At 32.0% G+C, this 14,054-nt stretch overlaps 1 protein-coding gene across 1 annotated transcript; it reads right to left on the minus strand.

Annotated features, from left to right (window-relative positions):
- Positions 1-11,927: 11,927 nt before the first annotated feature.
- Positions 11,928-13,599, minus strand: LOC102616409 (protein JINGUBANG). Its single transcript, XM_006483702.4, has one exon. The coding sequence runs from the start codon at positions 13,416-13,418 to the stop codon at positions 12,054-12,056; it is 1,365 nt and encodes a 454-aa protein (XP_006483765.1). The 5' UTR covers positions 13,419-13,599; the 3' UTR covers positions 11,928-12,053.
- Between the last annotated feature and the right edge of the window lie 455 nt (positions 13,600-14,054).

Below are 14,054 nucleotides of genomic sequence, written 5' to 3' on the forward strand. Positions count from 1 at the left end.
AAGAGATAAGAGAGATTGACCATTAAACCCTTTAATTAGTCAGCTTCATTACCGCATAATAGCTATACTGTGAATGAAAGATAGGGTTTCTTCTTCTTGATTGGAGCCATCTTCATCAACGTCTACAAACCCTTCTCTTAATTTCTTCTTTCTCCTCCAAGCTGATCTTCCGATCTTTGTTGAAGTGGCTGGTGGCTTTGGTGCGGTTGGTAGATAGCAAAAGACTGAGTGGTCATGATGAAAGTGAGGGATTAATGATGGGAGGAAGAGGCGAGAAGACATTATGATTGCTGCACTGCAGTGCAATAAGGTGTGCGCGTATTTCGGTTTTGAACAGAGAGAAGATTTATTAAAATATCCAATTTTTTTTTTCAGAAATATACATAACATAATATTTTTGCTATATAATTTCTGGAGTCTGATCTCAGAGGATTGATGATGGGTTTGTGGCTTTATACTTCACAGGGAGATAATTATCATGAACCCACCATGACATGCTATTCTCTTTTTACCCTTTCTAGCCTCTATAATATCTGAAGAAAAAAAAAAAAAAGCCTTACGCTCTTGTTCATCTACATAGGAGGCCAGATTTGACTTTCAGAAATAGAGTTTGTGTACTAAGAGGCGGCACTATACAAATAATTAGGTGGGTCATACAATGTTTTTATCCGATCATTCACTTCATCACACATGACTTAGGCTTATCTTGGTATTGAGATACTGTAATTTTTAAAATACAATTATTGTGAGAAAAGTTGTAGTTACAAAATAAAAGATAATGGTATGCAGTAAATATGACTTTTAGATAATAATTTTGACAAAAATAATAAACATATTATAAGTTTTTCATCATAGCGGATCAAATCAATTTAATTTTTAAATCATAACAGCTAGTGTGTACTAAATATTTTAATTCTATAATTTTAAGTTACAGCTGACCAACATCACTACCAAACATAGATTTAACTTGTACACATTTGTTTGAAAAAAATGTTTTTAAATATATAATATAAAGATTAAGTTTGTGATTTAAACTTTTTTTTATAAGGAAAACAATTAGCTTCTTAAGAAAATGACATTACAATTCATGATATTTTTGTTCCTTATTAATTTGTTTGTATTTATCGTGACCATGAACTTAACTCATATTAAAAAGTAAACTCATGTGCTAAGGATTGTCTCGAACTCATGTGTTAAGGATTGTCTCGAACTTATACTTTTAATACTTATTTACTCACAACCGATATAAAATGATTTCGGTAATAACATTTTTCTTACATAAGTAAATCAAATTTTATGGCATCATAATTAGTACGGTGTCCTATACAAGAAGCCTAGAAGATGCCATTGCATATTTTGAATTTAGAAAAATGTGAGCATGATGTAATTACTATTAAGGTTGCCAGCAGGACAATTAAGGCGGTTTGAAATTTTCTTTTTCACCCATTATAATATTCATGTATGAAATCAAAGTAACGGTGGATTAATTAGTCGAAAAATCTCAGTCAATCTTTTTTCCATCTTTTCTCAGAAAGAATTTTTAATTTAAAACCCTACACCAGTTCTTTTTAGAAAGGCAAAAACGAACAACCATATGTGATATTTGCTCGATGTTATAAAATCGTATAAGCAATTGAATCCTTTTTAGATCCACACCAAATAAATCCAGCTTGTGGATAAGTGAACGATATATAATCCTCTTGTCAATGCCGGAAGTTGAAGAACAAAGAGCATCATCTGTGACTTAGTAGTTGAAAATTTTTTCTACGTTCTGATGATGCAAATTATGCATATATATGATCATCTAATATTTTGTTATATTTAATAGCTATGAACAAGCTTACTATGCCCGTACAAAATATTGAGTCATTTGCATCGCTGCCCAAAATTCCGGGTGACATGGTGATGATGACTGCTTTACGGACTTTACAGTATTACGCACATGATGATGACAATAATTGAATAGATGAAATGACAATTTACGAATGGGGAGCAGCTAAGTTACAGTACAGCTCACCGAAAATTAGTTTTCCACAACCCCTTTAACTGCGGTATACAACAATTAGAGGGATAAAACTATGGTGCAACTGCATCCAATCGTTGGATTTCCACTTATTCAAGTAAACTCTACTTATTTGAGTGAATTTAATAGTTGGTGCAACTGTGGTACAATACCACAATTGCACTATAGTCTGACCCCAATTAGAGGTATAAAGAAATTATTTTTTGGGTGGTTGTAATGATGATTAATTCAGTGCTGACATTTTTTATCAAACAACCGAACCATGCTGAGTTTAATTTGTAATTGAAACTGAGAAGCTGTGAATATTCTGTCTGAGTTTCAATCTAGGAGTAAATAGAGACAATGTACGAGTACTCGTTCACGTTCGTGTACGTTTGTTCTTGTGACAAAACTTACAGGCTTTAACCCTACCTACCTTATCCGAGGATTAATTTTCTTGCAGCAGAATCATGACCGGAGACATTGGATTCTCAATAAGCCCTGCTGTAGTCAATGAATCAATTATTCCCTTTTGTCCATTTTTGCATTGGATTATTGAAGAGTACTTGTATGTGTGTGTGCGCGCCTAGTCCTTGTCAGTAAGGGTGTTTTTATTTTTATTTTTTCATGCGAATATATTTTTAAACTATAAAATTAAAAAGAGTTAGTTTTTAATTTTTTTAAATTGTAAGACTTTATAGTTTATTAAAAAATAACACTCTAATTAAACCATACAGTTTTAAAGAAAGTCCTCGTAAAAAAAAAAGAGTGTGTCAACACTTGAGAATGATTACATATATACATACACACACTCTAATTATCAATAAATATGACTAACTGATTTTTCTCTCAAAATAAAGAAAAAGAAACTTGTTTTTTTTTTTAATTTTAATTTACTGTACGTAGTCTTCTTGCCATAGAAAAGCTAAAGAGTGAATGCTGAAAGCTTAGGAAATGAAATAATTATTTAATTACTCATGCTAAATGGTTATTAAAATCCTCTCTAATAACTTTATGTTTGACCTTTATAAAAGTCATCCCTTTTAGTGGATTTCTCTTTTATTTTTCTTTGCTTTTAGGGTTCCTCTACGGTGTTAAAAGGATTTAAAAGACAGGTCCAATTACAAGTCACATAATTACAGCACCGAGACGGTGCTTCTGTTAGTTGATATATTTCGAAAAGAAAAAGTGATCATCATCATATGAAGGAAAGCAACATAATATAGAAGAATAAATAAGCGAACAGGTTTCCTCCTTTTAGCTGAGTGGAGTTAATTTTCTTCTACCTACAAGCAACTTTACTGCAATTCCCTAGTGAAATCTGACGCCATGGGCATCTCAACTAATTTTGGGCTTTAGCTTAATTGTTTCAATTAGACCTTTTAAAAAATTTAAGATCAAATATATGTATTAATTTTACTAAAATTTATTTACTTAAAGTCAAATTTTCTAGCTTTCTGAATTTAAAAATTATTAATCAAATTTTTATATTCTAAATTCGTCAATTTTTCTTGGTAGACAATATAACTAATCCATTTAATTTTTCTTACGATATAATTGATCTTAAATAAGTTTGTATCGATTTTAATTTAGAAAAACTTCATTAATTACTAATTTTCACTCAAATTTACATCTTTTTTACTACTTTGACAACTTATCAAAAGGCTCATTTTTTAGATTGAATTAACTTTTATTTTCTTTTTTTTTTAAGTTTTTCATATCTTGATGCACATTTTTTCTACTAGACTCATTTTTTTTTAATAGTGAAAGAAGAGTAAACAAGCAAAAATTTATGCTAGATAATTAGAAGAAACAACAATAATATTTAAAAAAGAAACAATAACAATTGAATAACACTACTAACTAAGAAAAGAATTGGAAGAAAAAACTTGGATATTTGACAACTTTAACTTTGATGAATTGAAACTTTAAGCAGCAGTAGTCAATAAAAATAGTTCATTTTTTTTCTTAACCAAAAATTTAAGAAATTGTATTTTTTCTTAAGCACTAAAAGCATTGAATGTGTTATGAATTTTTTTTTTGTTGATAAAAATATTAATGGACAATAAGTTAACAAATATGTAGCTTTTATAGAGTTTTAAATGAAATAAGGTTAAATAGAGATTTTATAGGAATAAATAGGATTAAAATTGCTAATTCTAATGTTAAAAGGAGATTTTGTAAGGATTTGATAATTTATTTATAATAAAATTATTATAAAATAATAATAAATATAAACAAATAATTTAATAACTATAGCTTTGGAGAACAATTTGGGGCCTTCATATATAGTAGCACCCTAGGCAACCGCCTAAATTGCCTAGAGGATGAGCCGCTCTTGTCTGATGTAATGGACATAAAAGGCGATCACTAGGTTGTGAATCTGAGCTTCCTTCTAAATTTTGACGATAAAAATTTACATCAATTGGATTTTAATATATATCTTCTTTTCATTATGGTAGAATTGATCTAGAAAATCAAATAACAAACTTAAAACTGTGAAAGTTATTTTTTGTGAAAGAGCAATTATGTACTCATTCTCATATATTACATAAAATAGAATCTCTATAAATTAATAGTACTAGGATCATGAAAAAATGTATTAATTTAGCTAATATTAATATATCAATAATTTAATAAATTGTTAATTTATAAAGATAATATTACGTTAATTATAGGAATTTTTCGAAATATAAAGGTAGGATAATTAAATAATAAGTAATGATTATGTCAAGCCTTATGATGTGATTCTAATTTGATATTGACTAAGTGAATTAGTTACTTAATAATCTTTTGATTATATTACATGATTGGATCATAGTTACACGATAACTCATCAGAGAAGACTCTTTTGAGACAATATATTTAGCCGGTCTCTTTATTGTTTCTTTTAATATAGCACGTAGAATACAACATTAACTTCTCATCTGAAATGTATAAAGAAAGTAACAATGATCAATAAAACATGTAAGGTATTATGTCAGTACAAAAATAAAATCATAAACATATCATATGTATTTATGTTTAAATTAGTTAATTATTAATTTATGTATTAGTTGGTTTCGATTTAAATTTTTTTTTTGAAAATTTATAATTATTTAATAAACTTATCAAATTATTAATTTATTATGTTGCCCCCAAATCGGGACCGATAAAAATTAATATTTAATTGAGGTTGTTAATTTATCGACTATTAATTTAACGAGATTCTATTGTACAAGACTCGAATTAATTCACTTAATTTTCTCTTTTTTCCCTCCTATTGAAATGTCTTATTATACCTGGCGATGCGAGGTTGTAAACCACATTTTTAGTTGTAACCTTATGGTCACATATAGTTAATATTTCATCATAATGAAGAGAAGGAAGTTTGTTGTCCAGCCTTTAATATTGATGCCTGTCGTCTGTAATTTATTTATTTTCAAAGAATGTGATTTCAATCAATTCGCTCATTGTAATAATTATGATTTCATTTTTTGGGGCAAACAAAAAGTTACTGTCTTTCGAATCAAACTGATCCCTTTGTTGGGAGCCATTAATGAAAGACCCATCATCCTTCACCCTGGCCTCCAAACTGATTACTTCTAGGCATTAGAGTACAAATTAAAAAGGCATTCCTCTTAACTAACTACTCCAACAATTAATCCACTTCTTTTCACCTTTTTCTAAAACAAATAGATAGTTAATACTTTTAGTAATAGTGATTGTAATTGTTGATAATCATTTTAAAAAATGTATGCTCGTTTGCTTTTTGAAGTGTTTATTTAAAAATGCAACGATTATCATGTATAAAAAGAGAAGGTGGTTGAATCCAATATTTAAACAAAGATAGAGGACTTATCGATAAATTAATAAAAAAATATTATCGATGATATTTTATTATACAATATTGTTGAGATATATAGTTTGTATCTAAGTTAGGTGTCACTATATTAAAATTTGTCTTGTATTAAGTACTGTTAATTTTCTATTTTATTATTACTGTGATAATTTTACACTATCAATAAATGACAAGACATAGCCCACATTATTTAAAATACAAACTAGACATTGTCCATAATATTTAAACATACGAGTTCAAAATTGAAAATTAATTTGAAATTGGGAAGGGAACCCTTCCCCCTTTCCATTAGAAAATTATTTTCTTGTTCAATTTGATCCATGTTTTAATTCCCGTTTCCTCCAGGTATTGGATAAAGGTCTTCTTTTCTGTCTAGATCTTGATATGTGAATATGTGATGATTTGAGTATTTATTTTACTTACTTTTTTTTTTTAATTTTTGAATAAGTGTCGTCCTTCTAGATCTGATTTCTACATGTTCTAAATATGAAAAATTAGTGGTTATAGATTTGTAGCAGATACGTTACTATACCAGTTGACAAGTCCAACAATGATGCATAATTATATTTTAAAAGTTCATACATTATTATTATTATTATTACTAATGACTTGAAAAAATTAAAAAAAGATTCAAATATGATATTAATAATTATAATGTATTGCTTACTGAGAGTCAAAAAGTCACGTCATATAGAGCAATTAGCGGTGCAAGGGACAAGGAGAATGTAGGGGAAAAGTTAGAAAATTGGTGCGTGGCAGCCGATGGTACAGATTAACGTAAATATGAAATGCAACAAAAGTCAAAGCATTGACAGTTGACTTGGGCACTTCATTGATTTCTTTTTTGTCGGCTTATGAAACGAAATAATAATAATGTTAAGAATTTAATATACAAGTTAAATTATTATTATTATTATTATTCTTATTCTATTTTTTATTTAATTAATAATTATCATATTAATTGAGACTTGAATTAACACTTGGTGACCTCTATCATTATTATCCAAGTAAGTTAACAGCAAAAATTATATCTGTTCCTAAAGAAATGATTAAATTAAAATTCTTCTTTTAATTTAAGCTTCTCCTAAACAAAATTCAAGTGTTGAATGTCGGTTAGTAAATTAAAAAAAAAAAAAGAAACTAAATTTTATTTATACACTATTATTATATAACACATGGCATACGGTTGATAAAAATTGGGAAGAGGTTAGGAGAGGATTATAATTTTGAAACGGACAGACTGAATTTAGGGAATTTACAAAATTTCCTTTTTCATTTTTCTTCGTCACCCGCAAACACGATCTTTTCTTCTTTTTCTCTTCACCGGCAGGAACACAATTATTTTTTATCTTTCACAATCGTTACTAAATCACAAAACCGATCCCAGCAATGGTGCGAGAATAATGATACAAATTTCCTAAAGCTAAACTTGGATCAAATTTACTGTTGCCAAAAACTGAATGCTTTCCATAAATGGGCTTATCTTAATCTTTTGCTGTTAGATTGGTTTGACGGGAGTAGGGGTGGCAAAAAAGCCCGGGCTTGTCCAGGCCCGGCCAAGCCCAGCTCAGGCTCGCGGGCCTAAAGCCTGGCCCGCACGGATGGGACTGGATATGGGCCCAAAAATTACAAAGCCCACATATGTTGGGCCTGGACAAGAGCTTCGCAAAAAAACCCGAACTTGGCCCGGCCTTTTTAAATTTATGAATAAAAAATAAATTTAATTTAAATAAAAAAGAAAAAATTCAAAATATTAAATTAGTTTAATTTTTTATATTAGTATTTGTTATTTTATTAGGTTGTATTACTAATATTTCATGTATTTGACCATTATTCTATTTATATATTAGATTATTATCTTTAATTTAAATATTTTTTTCTTAATTTAAAAAATATTTTATAATTAATTTAAAAAGCCCAAGCCCGGCCCGAGCCCGGCCCAGGCCCGAGTTCGGCCCGTCCAAGTTGGACGGGCTTTTGAAAGGCCTAGACTTTGTTTGAATGATGCGGGCTTGGGCCTGGGCTTTAAAAAGCCCGGCCCAAGCCCGCAAATTGCCATCCCTAGATGGGAGTTGTCTAATGGTGCCAGATCGATTGGCTAGCAGCCACAGCTTCATCAATGAAAGTAAAATGAATATGCTTACCTCAAGATATAGTAAGCACAGTTCTGAACTTGTGATCATGATTTCTTTTGTCATTTTTCTCATATTTGTCTCTGGAAATTACTCAGTTTGCTCTTTTTCTGGACGAGAATTTTACAATTAACCACTTTGTTGCTTATGGTTTTAGCTAGAGGAACAAAGTGTTGTTACTTTTTGTCAATTTACCTTGCTAGTTTCTTTAATAATATTGCTAAATCAAATATGAACAAGAACAAGATAATAATTAGGGCGGTGATTTGGGTCTTGGGAACAAGATGAGATGAAGATGAATATGGTTTCAGAACAAGACATCTCAGGTTTTATTGAGCAATTGAAGAGTGAGGAATTCTTTTTTTTTTTTTATAAATAATTCATTGTGTAACAACACAGCGTAATTAGCCCTGTCTTGCGCATTTTCGGAATTTGCCAATGAGTCTGATGGACACGTCACGAGCAAAGTCAAAACTTAGCAGCCAAACGCCATCATTTGGGCCTTAATTGGGCTTTGGCCCTCTTACTAAAGCAGTTTAGGGTGCAAATAAATCTGTTGATTCTCGATCGTATGCGGAGCCAATGCTATTGGAAACCCCTTCATTCCATCTTTTTTGTTTGTTTACTCAAATTGTTTTTGAGTAAACCATGGTAAGTAAATAAGTTGAGTTTATCAAATAATTTGATTTTGAAGTTGAATTTGGTTCTAATCGAGGAAAAAATTTTCTTTCAAAGAAATAGAACTTCTAAAGTGGTTTTTTCTTGGTTGCATAAATCTCTAGTTCATCAGTAGAAATAATTTGTCCCTGATATTATCAGTTGAGTGTATTCGCAAATAATAGTTCAGTTCGTCAATTTATTATTGACTCGTCATGAAAGCAATAGGCAAAAGGCCTAAGCTTAAGAGATACATTTAATTTGAAATAAAGTAATTGCCTTGGGTATCGAAAACAACTGAATAAACTACTAATTTCTATGGCGGTAGTTGACTTTCTACCCAATAGTTACAGCTACATAATTAAAGATCAAACATTGATAAGGTTAACGGTGAGCGTAATATTTGATTAGGTTAAGCGTGCGAGTGCTTCCGCAACTATTAGCAATGATATATTTTGTTGACTGGATTAACAAATTGAAAACTGAGTAAGAGTTATCTTTATGACTTGTTATTGAATTGGGTAATTAAACATGGGACTTTGTTACCCTAAAATCATGGAAACGTTTTTTTCCTAAGAAAGTTGCCTGCAACTTTACGATTGATGATGAAGAAAGGAAATTCAATATTGTCAAATTAAATAATTAATGTGAATGGCATTGAAATCTTTGGTGAATTTTTTTTATCCCATATGGTTATAAACTGGGAGATATTGCTATATGTAAACACAATATGTTAACTAGATCAAACTCTAATTAACTAAAAAATTCACATTCTCTAGACAACCAATTATTATTTTTTATAAACTGATATATTACAATCATAACACAATTGATATATACAATCATAGATCAGTTGGGACTTTTCGTAATAATAATATTATGATAGAACCCGAAGGTCAACCCTCAGTTAATACTAAAGGAAGATCTACCCTCACTTTAATATTGAAAGGAGATCTATTCTACCCTAAATGCGGAGAGACAAGTAAACTCCTACATAAGAGGAGAGTCAAGTCCCAGGCCATTGTTGATCTTGCTTCTTCATTTATTTATAAATCCTAGCCCTGAAATTGGTTCCCACTGTTCCAAATGTGGAAATGGTGCAAGTCTTGTGCCTTCCTTTCCTATCACATTAATATAAAGCTTAGGTCAGAAGCTATGTTAAAGAATTTTATCATCTTGGTGTGGTGCATAAAGTAAAATTTTAATAATTCTTTGATTCAAAAATATCACTGGATTAGGTCCCTTTCTCTCTGGATCCTTCCACAACACTTTCCTCTCACCACTCCTCATTTTTTCCTTACTCATTCCTTGGAGAGGGAGCTCTTTCTGTGCTTCTTCGGTGGCCTCCCCTTTTCTTTTTTGTTACAGCTTCCTCATCTTTTTGGATCGAGGATGGTAGTTTTATTCTGACCTCCATCACTGTCGGGTATGAGGATGGAAGATCTACTTTAGTTTCTTCCCCCTTTGATTGTGAGGAAGATTACCGTGTGGGATCAATTTCTACAGTAAATTTATTTTTGTACCAGTAGGCAAGCCTATTATATTGATGGAAATTATATCAAAAGAGCCAGAAAATCTCGACTGGAACTCAATCTATTTATTTACTGTGGATAAAAACTTTTACTTATTAGGCACACGTATTTCTTTCTATACTTCAGTGATTGTATGGGTTAATTACTCTAATTGGTTACTATTATAGATCTCTGTACTAAATTAATGAAAAATATAATTTTTCAAAAAAAAAAATCACTGGATTAAAATAGAATAAACCAGACGTTTATTACCATTTTACAATCACACACTTTAACGTGGCAAAAACATATAAAGCACACCGCATCAGGACAAAGTTAGGTTTATCTAGAATGTGAAACTGCCTAGAGTTCAACTTTATCAACTTATTTTTAATAATTACCCAAAAAAAGATTATTAAATTGATCATGTCTCCCAAAGTTCCATCCCTTGATCTCCACATATTATTTTTTCAAAAAAAAAAACCTGTAAACAAAGGTTGCAAAAGTGGGTTAGTTTGATAATTAAAGGCGAGAACCAATCAATAACTTTAAACCTAACCCCCGGCCCACTTGTAATAAACTGGAAAAAAAAAAAAACAAATCTTTGAAGCACATAACCACAATATTACTTTAGCCTAAGAAATAAAAGAGTTTATAGACGTGTATTCTCACGTAGCCTTCATTGATTTAAAACAAGAGTATATGAAAACATGTGATGTGAATTGAGAAACAAAATTAAAGTTGTTTTAGCAAGAGCTTATCGTCATCAGTTATACTGGTGATATTTCATAATATTATATGATTTTAATTCAATTAAATATTAATCTTACCGACCTGCTCCGAAAAGACATCACTTCGACTTCCTTGTCTGCAGTCTACATAATTTTGTTTTATTCGAAAAAAAAAAACATTAATTCATGGGTTTTTGTTATTGTCTAAAAATGGTAATTGATTGAAGGACTTTGTTAAGTTAGATAATGGTGTAACTTACATCCTCCACTAAGTTAAAACCATCTTTATTTTCTTTCATTCAACATATGAAATTTCATGCCATGGTCTGCAATAAGTTGTGCATACATTGAATATTCATCAAATAAAGTAATACACAATATATATATATATATAGAGAGAGAGAGACAAAATTTTGATTTGAATTAATGCAAATAAGAGTGCTCCCTTTGCAGTGATTGCTCTTTGCTCCTATGATTATTAGGTTTTAGCTGTTAATTATGGGTGGACTGCACTGATGGGCATGCATAAGATTTAGCTCATAACTTTATTGTGACCGCAGTGAAGACCTTATCACAGAAAATTTTGATTAAAATTAATATGTATGTTACATCTATAATCACTGGTCCCCACAATTCAGTCAAAATTTATCTTATAATTAAATTTTAGATTATTGTTGGGACTCTAACCCATGTAAATTTTGAGTGCATGGGTTTATATCAACGGGGCATTCTTTTAATAAATTAGTAACACTTAATTTGCTCATGATCACGAAGATACTAATTCATGTATGAAAAAAAAAATTATATAGAGTTGACCTAACGTAGGGATCTAATAATTGAATTCTAGGCATCATGCATGCGACTGTCCCTACGAAGAGCGGATAATATCAGCCATGAGATTGAAAGGCTTGTCGCTAGCCACATTAGATCTAGGTTACAGCTGTGGATAGTACAAGCATACTTGTTTAGCAAGACATCATCTTGTATGTATTATGAAGCAAGGAATGAAAAAGCCTTAGGCTGTGCATTTACACATTTTCCAGAATTTGTTAGTTGAATAGCTTAAAGTAAGTATTTCATTTCTTAACCATTAAGACTCCTACAATTATACAAATCAATCTCGTAGGTTTATGTAGAAACGAAAAAATAAATAAAGAAAGAAAAAGGGAAGCAAAAACATCAAAGAAATGGAACCCGTATTTGCCAGATCTTAATCTCACAATCTAGACTGCCACTATAAACCAGGAACGAAGTACTTGAATGATCAGAATTTCGATTGGAATAATCAGAATCAACGACCGCAGTCAAGCACTTAACAGGCCTTCTGTGTCCTTCAAGAACTGCCAAACAAGAGTAACCCTTCTGATGATCAGTTACTGATGATGATCTCCTCCAAATCCTAATTGTATTATCAGACGATCCACTGAACAACAAATTTGACACAACCGCAAGGCACAAAATTGCCTTTGTGTGCCCTCTAAGAGCACCCTTCAACACCATGTGTCCACTGTCATCATCACCGTCAACAATATAATTACCCTGATCTCTCTCCCATACAAGAATTGAACGATCACACGCACCGGAATACAGCACTGTTCCATCAGTGCTAAGAGCTAATGCAGTGACAGCTGACTTGTGTTTCTCCAGAGTTTGCACAAGTGAATGCTTTTTGTTAACTTGTAGTGCTGCTCGTAATTTCTTCCACACTTTTATTTTCGTGTCAGCGGATCCTGTGTAAACAAACCCATCATTGGATTTGGACACAACTATGGCGTTGATGGCATCATCGTGAGCGTTCTTCACGGACTCAAGACACCTGAAATCGGAGGTTCGCCAAATCTTGAACGTCCGATCCCACGAAGTGGAGTAGAGAAGCGATCCATCGCTTGATAAAGCTAGTGCTGACACAGTATCAACGTGATGCACCCACGTGCACTTCTTGTGCCGCCTCACTTGTACGTAGTTGTTAGCCAAGAAACATTTTGTAAAACGGTCATTAAGTGTGGGGAGAGTGGCTATGCGTTCGTAGTATTTATTCTTAAGCTTGCCTGAGGTTGAATAATAAGCACTAGTGTTGTTATCGATTTTCCAGACACGGATTTTGTGATCTTGGTGGGCACTAAAGAGCTTATCTCCCAAAACCACTAGGGACTTGACTGCATCGCCATTTCCAGTAGCTACCACGTTAGCGTGATCACCAACATCCGTTGAAGTAACATTCACATAATTATTAGGGTCTCGGTTCCAAGCTCTGATCTCGCCGTTAGAAGAGCCGCTGTAGAGCAACTTTCCAGCTATAGCAAGTGAGGAGATATAAGAAGAGTTGCCTTTTACTTTGAGAGTTGCCGAGCACTGATGTTCACTTGCTGCTGGGGCTTGTTTTCTGAACGATGATGATGGGGCGAGTGAAGGAACTGATGGGAGACTTGGTTGAGATGAGAGAGATGCGTTTGATAATTCTGATTGAAGATGATTCGAGCTTGGTTGAAACTTGGGTTCTTTGTTTCTTCGGCGAGGCATAGGACAAGGAAGAAGAAGCCCCATTCTTCTGAGGCTGATGTGATGAGACCTGAGAGAACTAGCTATCGATTAGTTGAGAAATCAGTTGAGAAGCAGGGGTTAAAAAGACGATAGAGGGTATTATCATTGTGGTTATTGGTGGGGTAGTCTGCATCAGACAAAGCTTATAATAATTTAAAAAATTTTAAATACATTACGACAAAAAAAATTATTAAATTAGGTAGGAAAAAATGTATATAGAGTTTGGACCTATTAAGAATAATAGTTAGTCAATTGCGCGGAAGAGGCTTTTGCATCACTACTTCGCCAAGTGGGTATGGGTACACAAATTTACGGTGCTATTTGGCAGTTTTGCAAAATTTTAGCACATTTGATGGAGACTGTTTACCTTCTTCGTGGCACATTTTCCAGCGCATTATATGCAAGCTTCCCATTGAAGGGTCTCACTCGTGGGAAATTTTTTAACTTCTTTTGTGCTTAATTTGCTTTTGAGATTAGTAGGCATAATGGCAAAACTTCTTGATTGAGTGAGGAGTCAGCAGTCTACACATTTGCTGATATATGGGAACGCCAGCTCAGTAAATGGGGTTCTACCACCAGCATCAAAATATGTAAGCAAATGAAATTAATTAGTTAAAAATGTTTCTGGTATGATTTATT

The sequence above is a fragment of the Citrus sinensis genome, chromosome 4 (assembly GCF_022201045.2).
Source record: "Citrus sinensis cultivar Valencia sweet orange chromosome 4, DVS_A1.0, whole genome shotgun sequence".
NCBI lineage: Eukaryota > Viridiplantae > Streptophyta > Magnoliopsida > Sapindales > Rutaceae > Citrus > Citrus sinensis.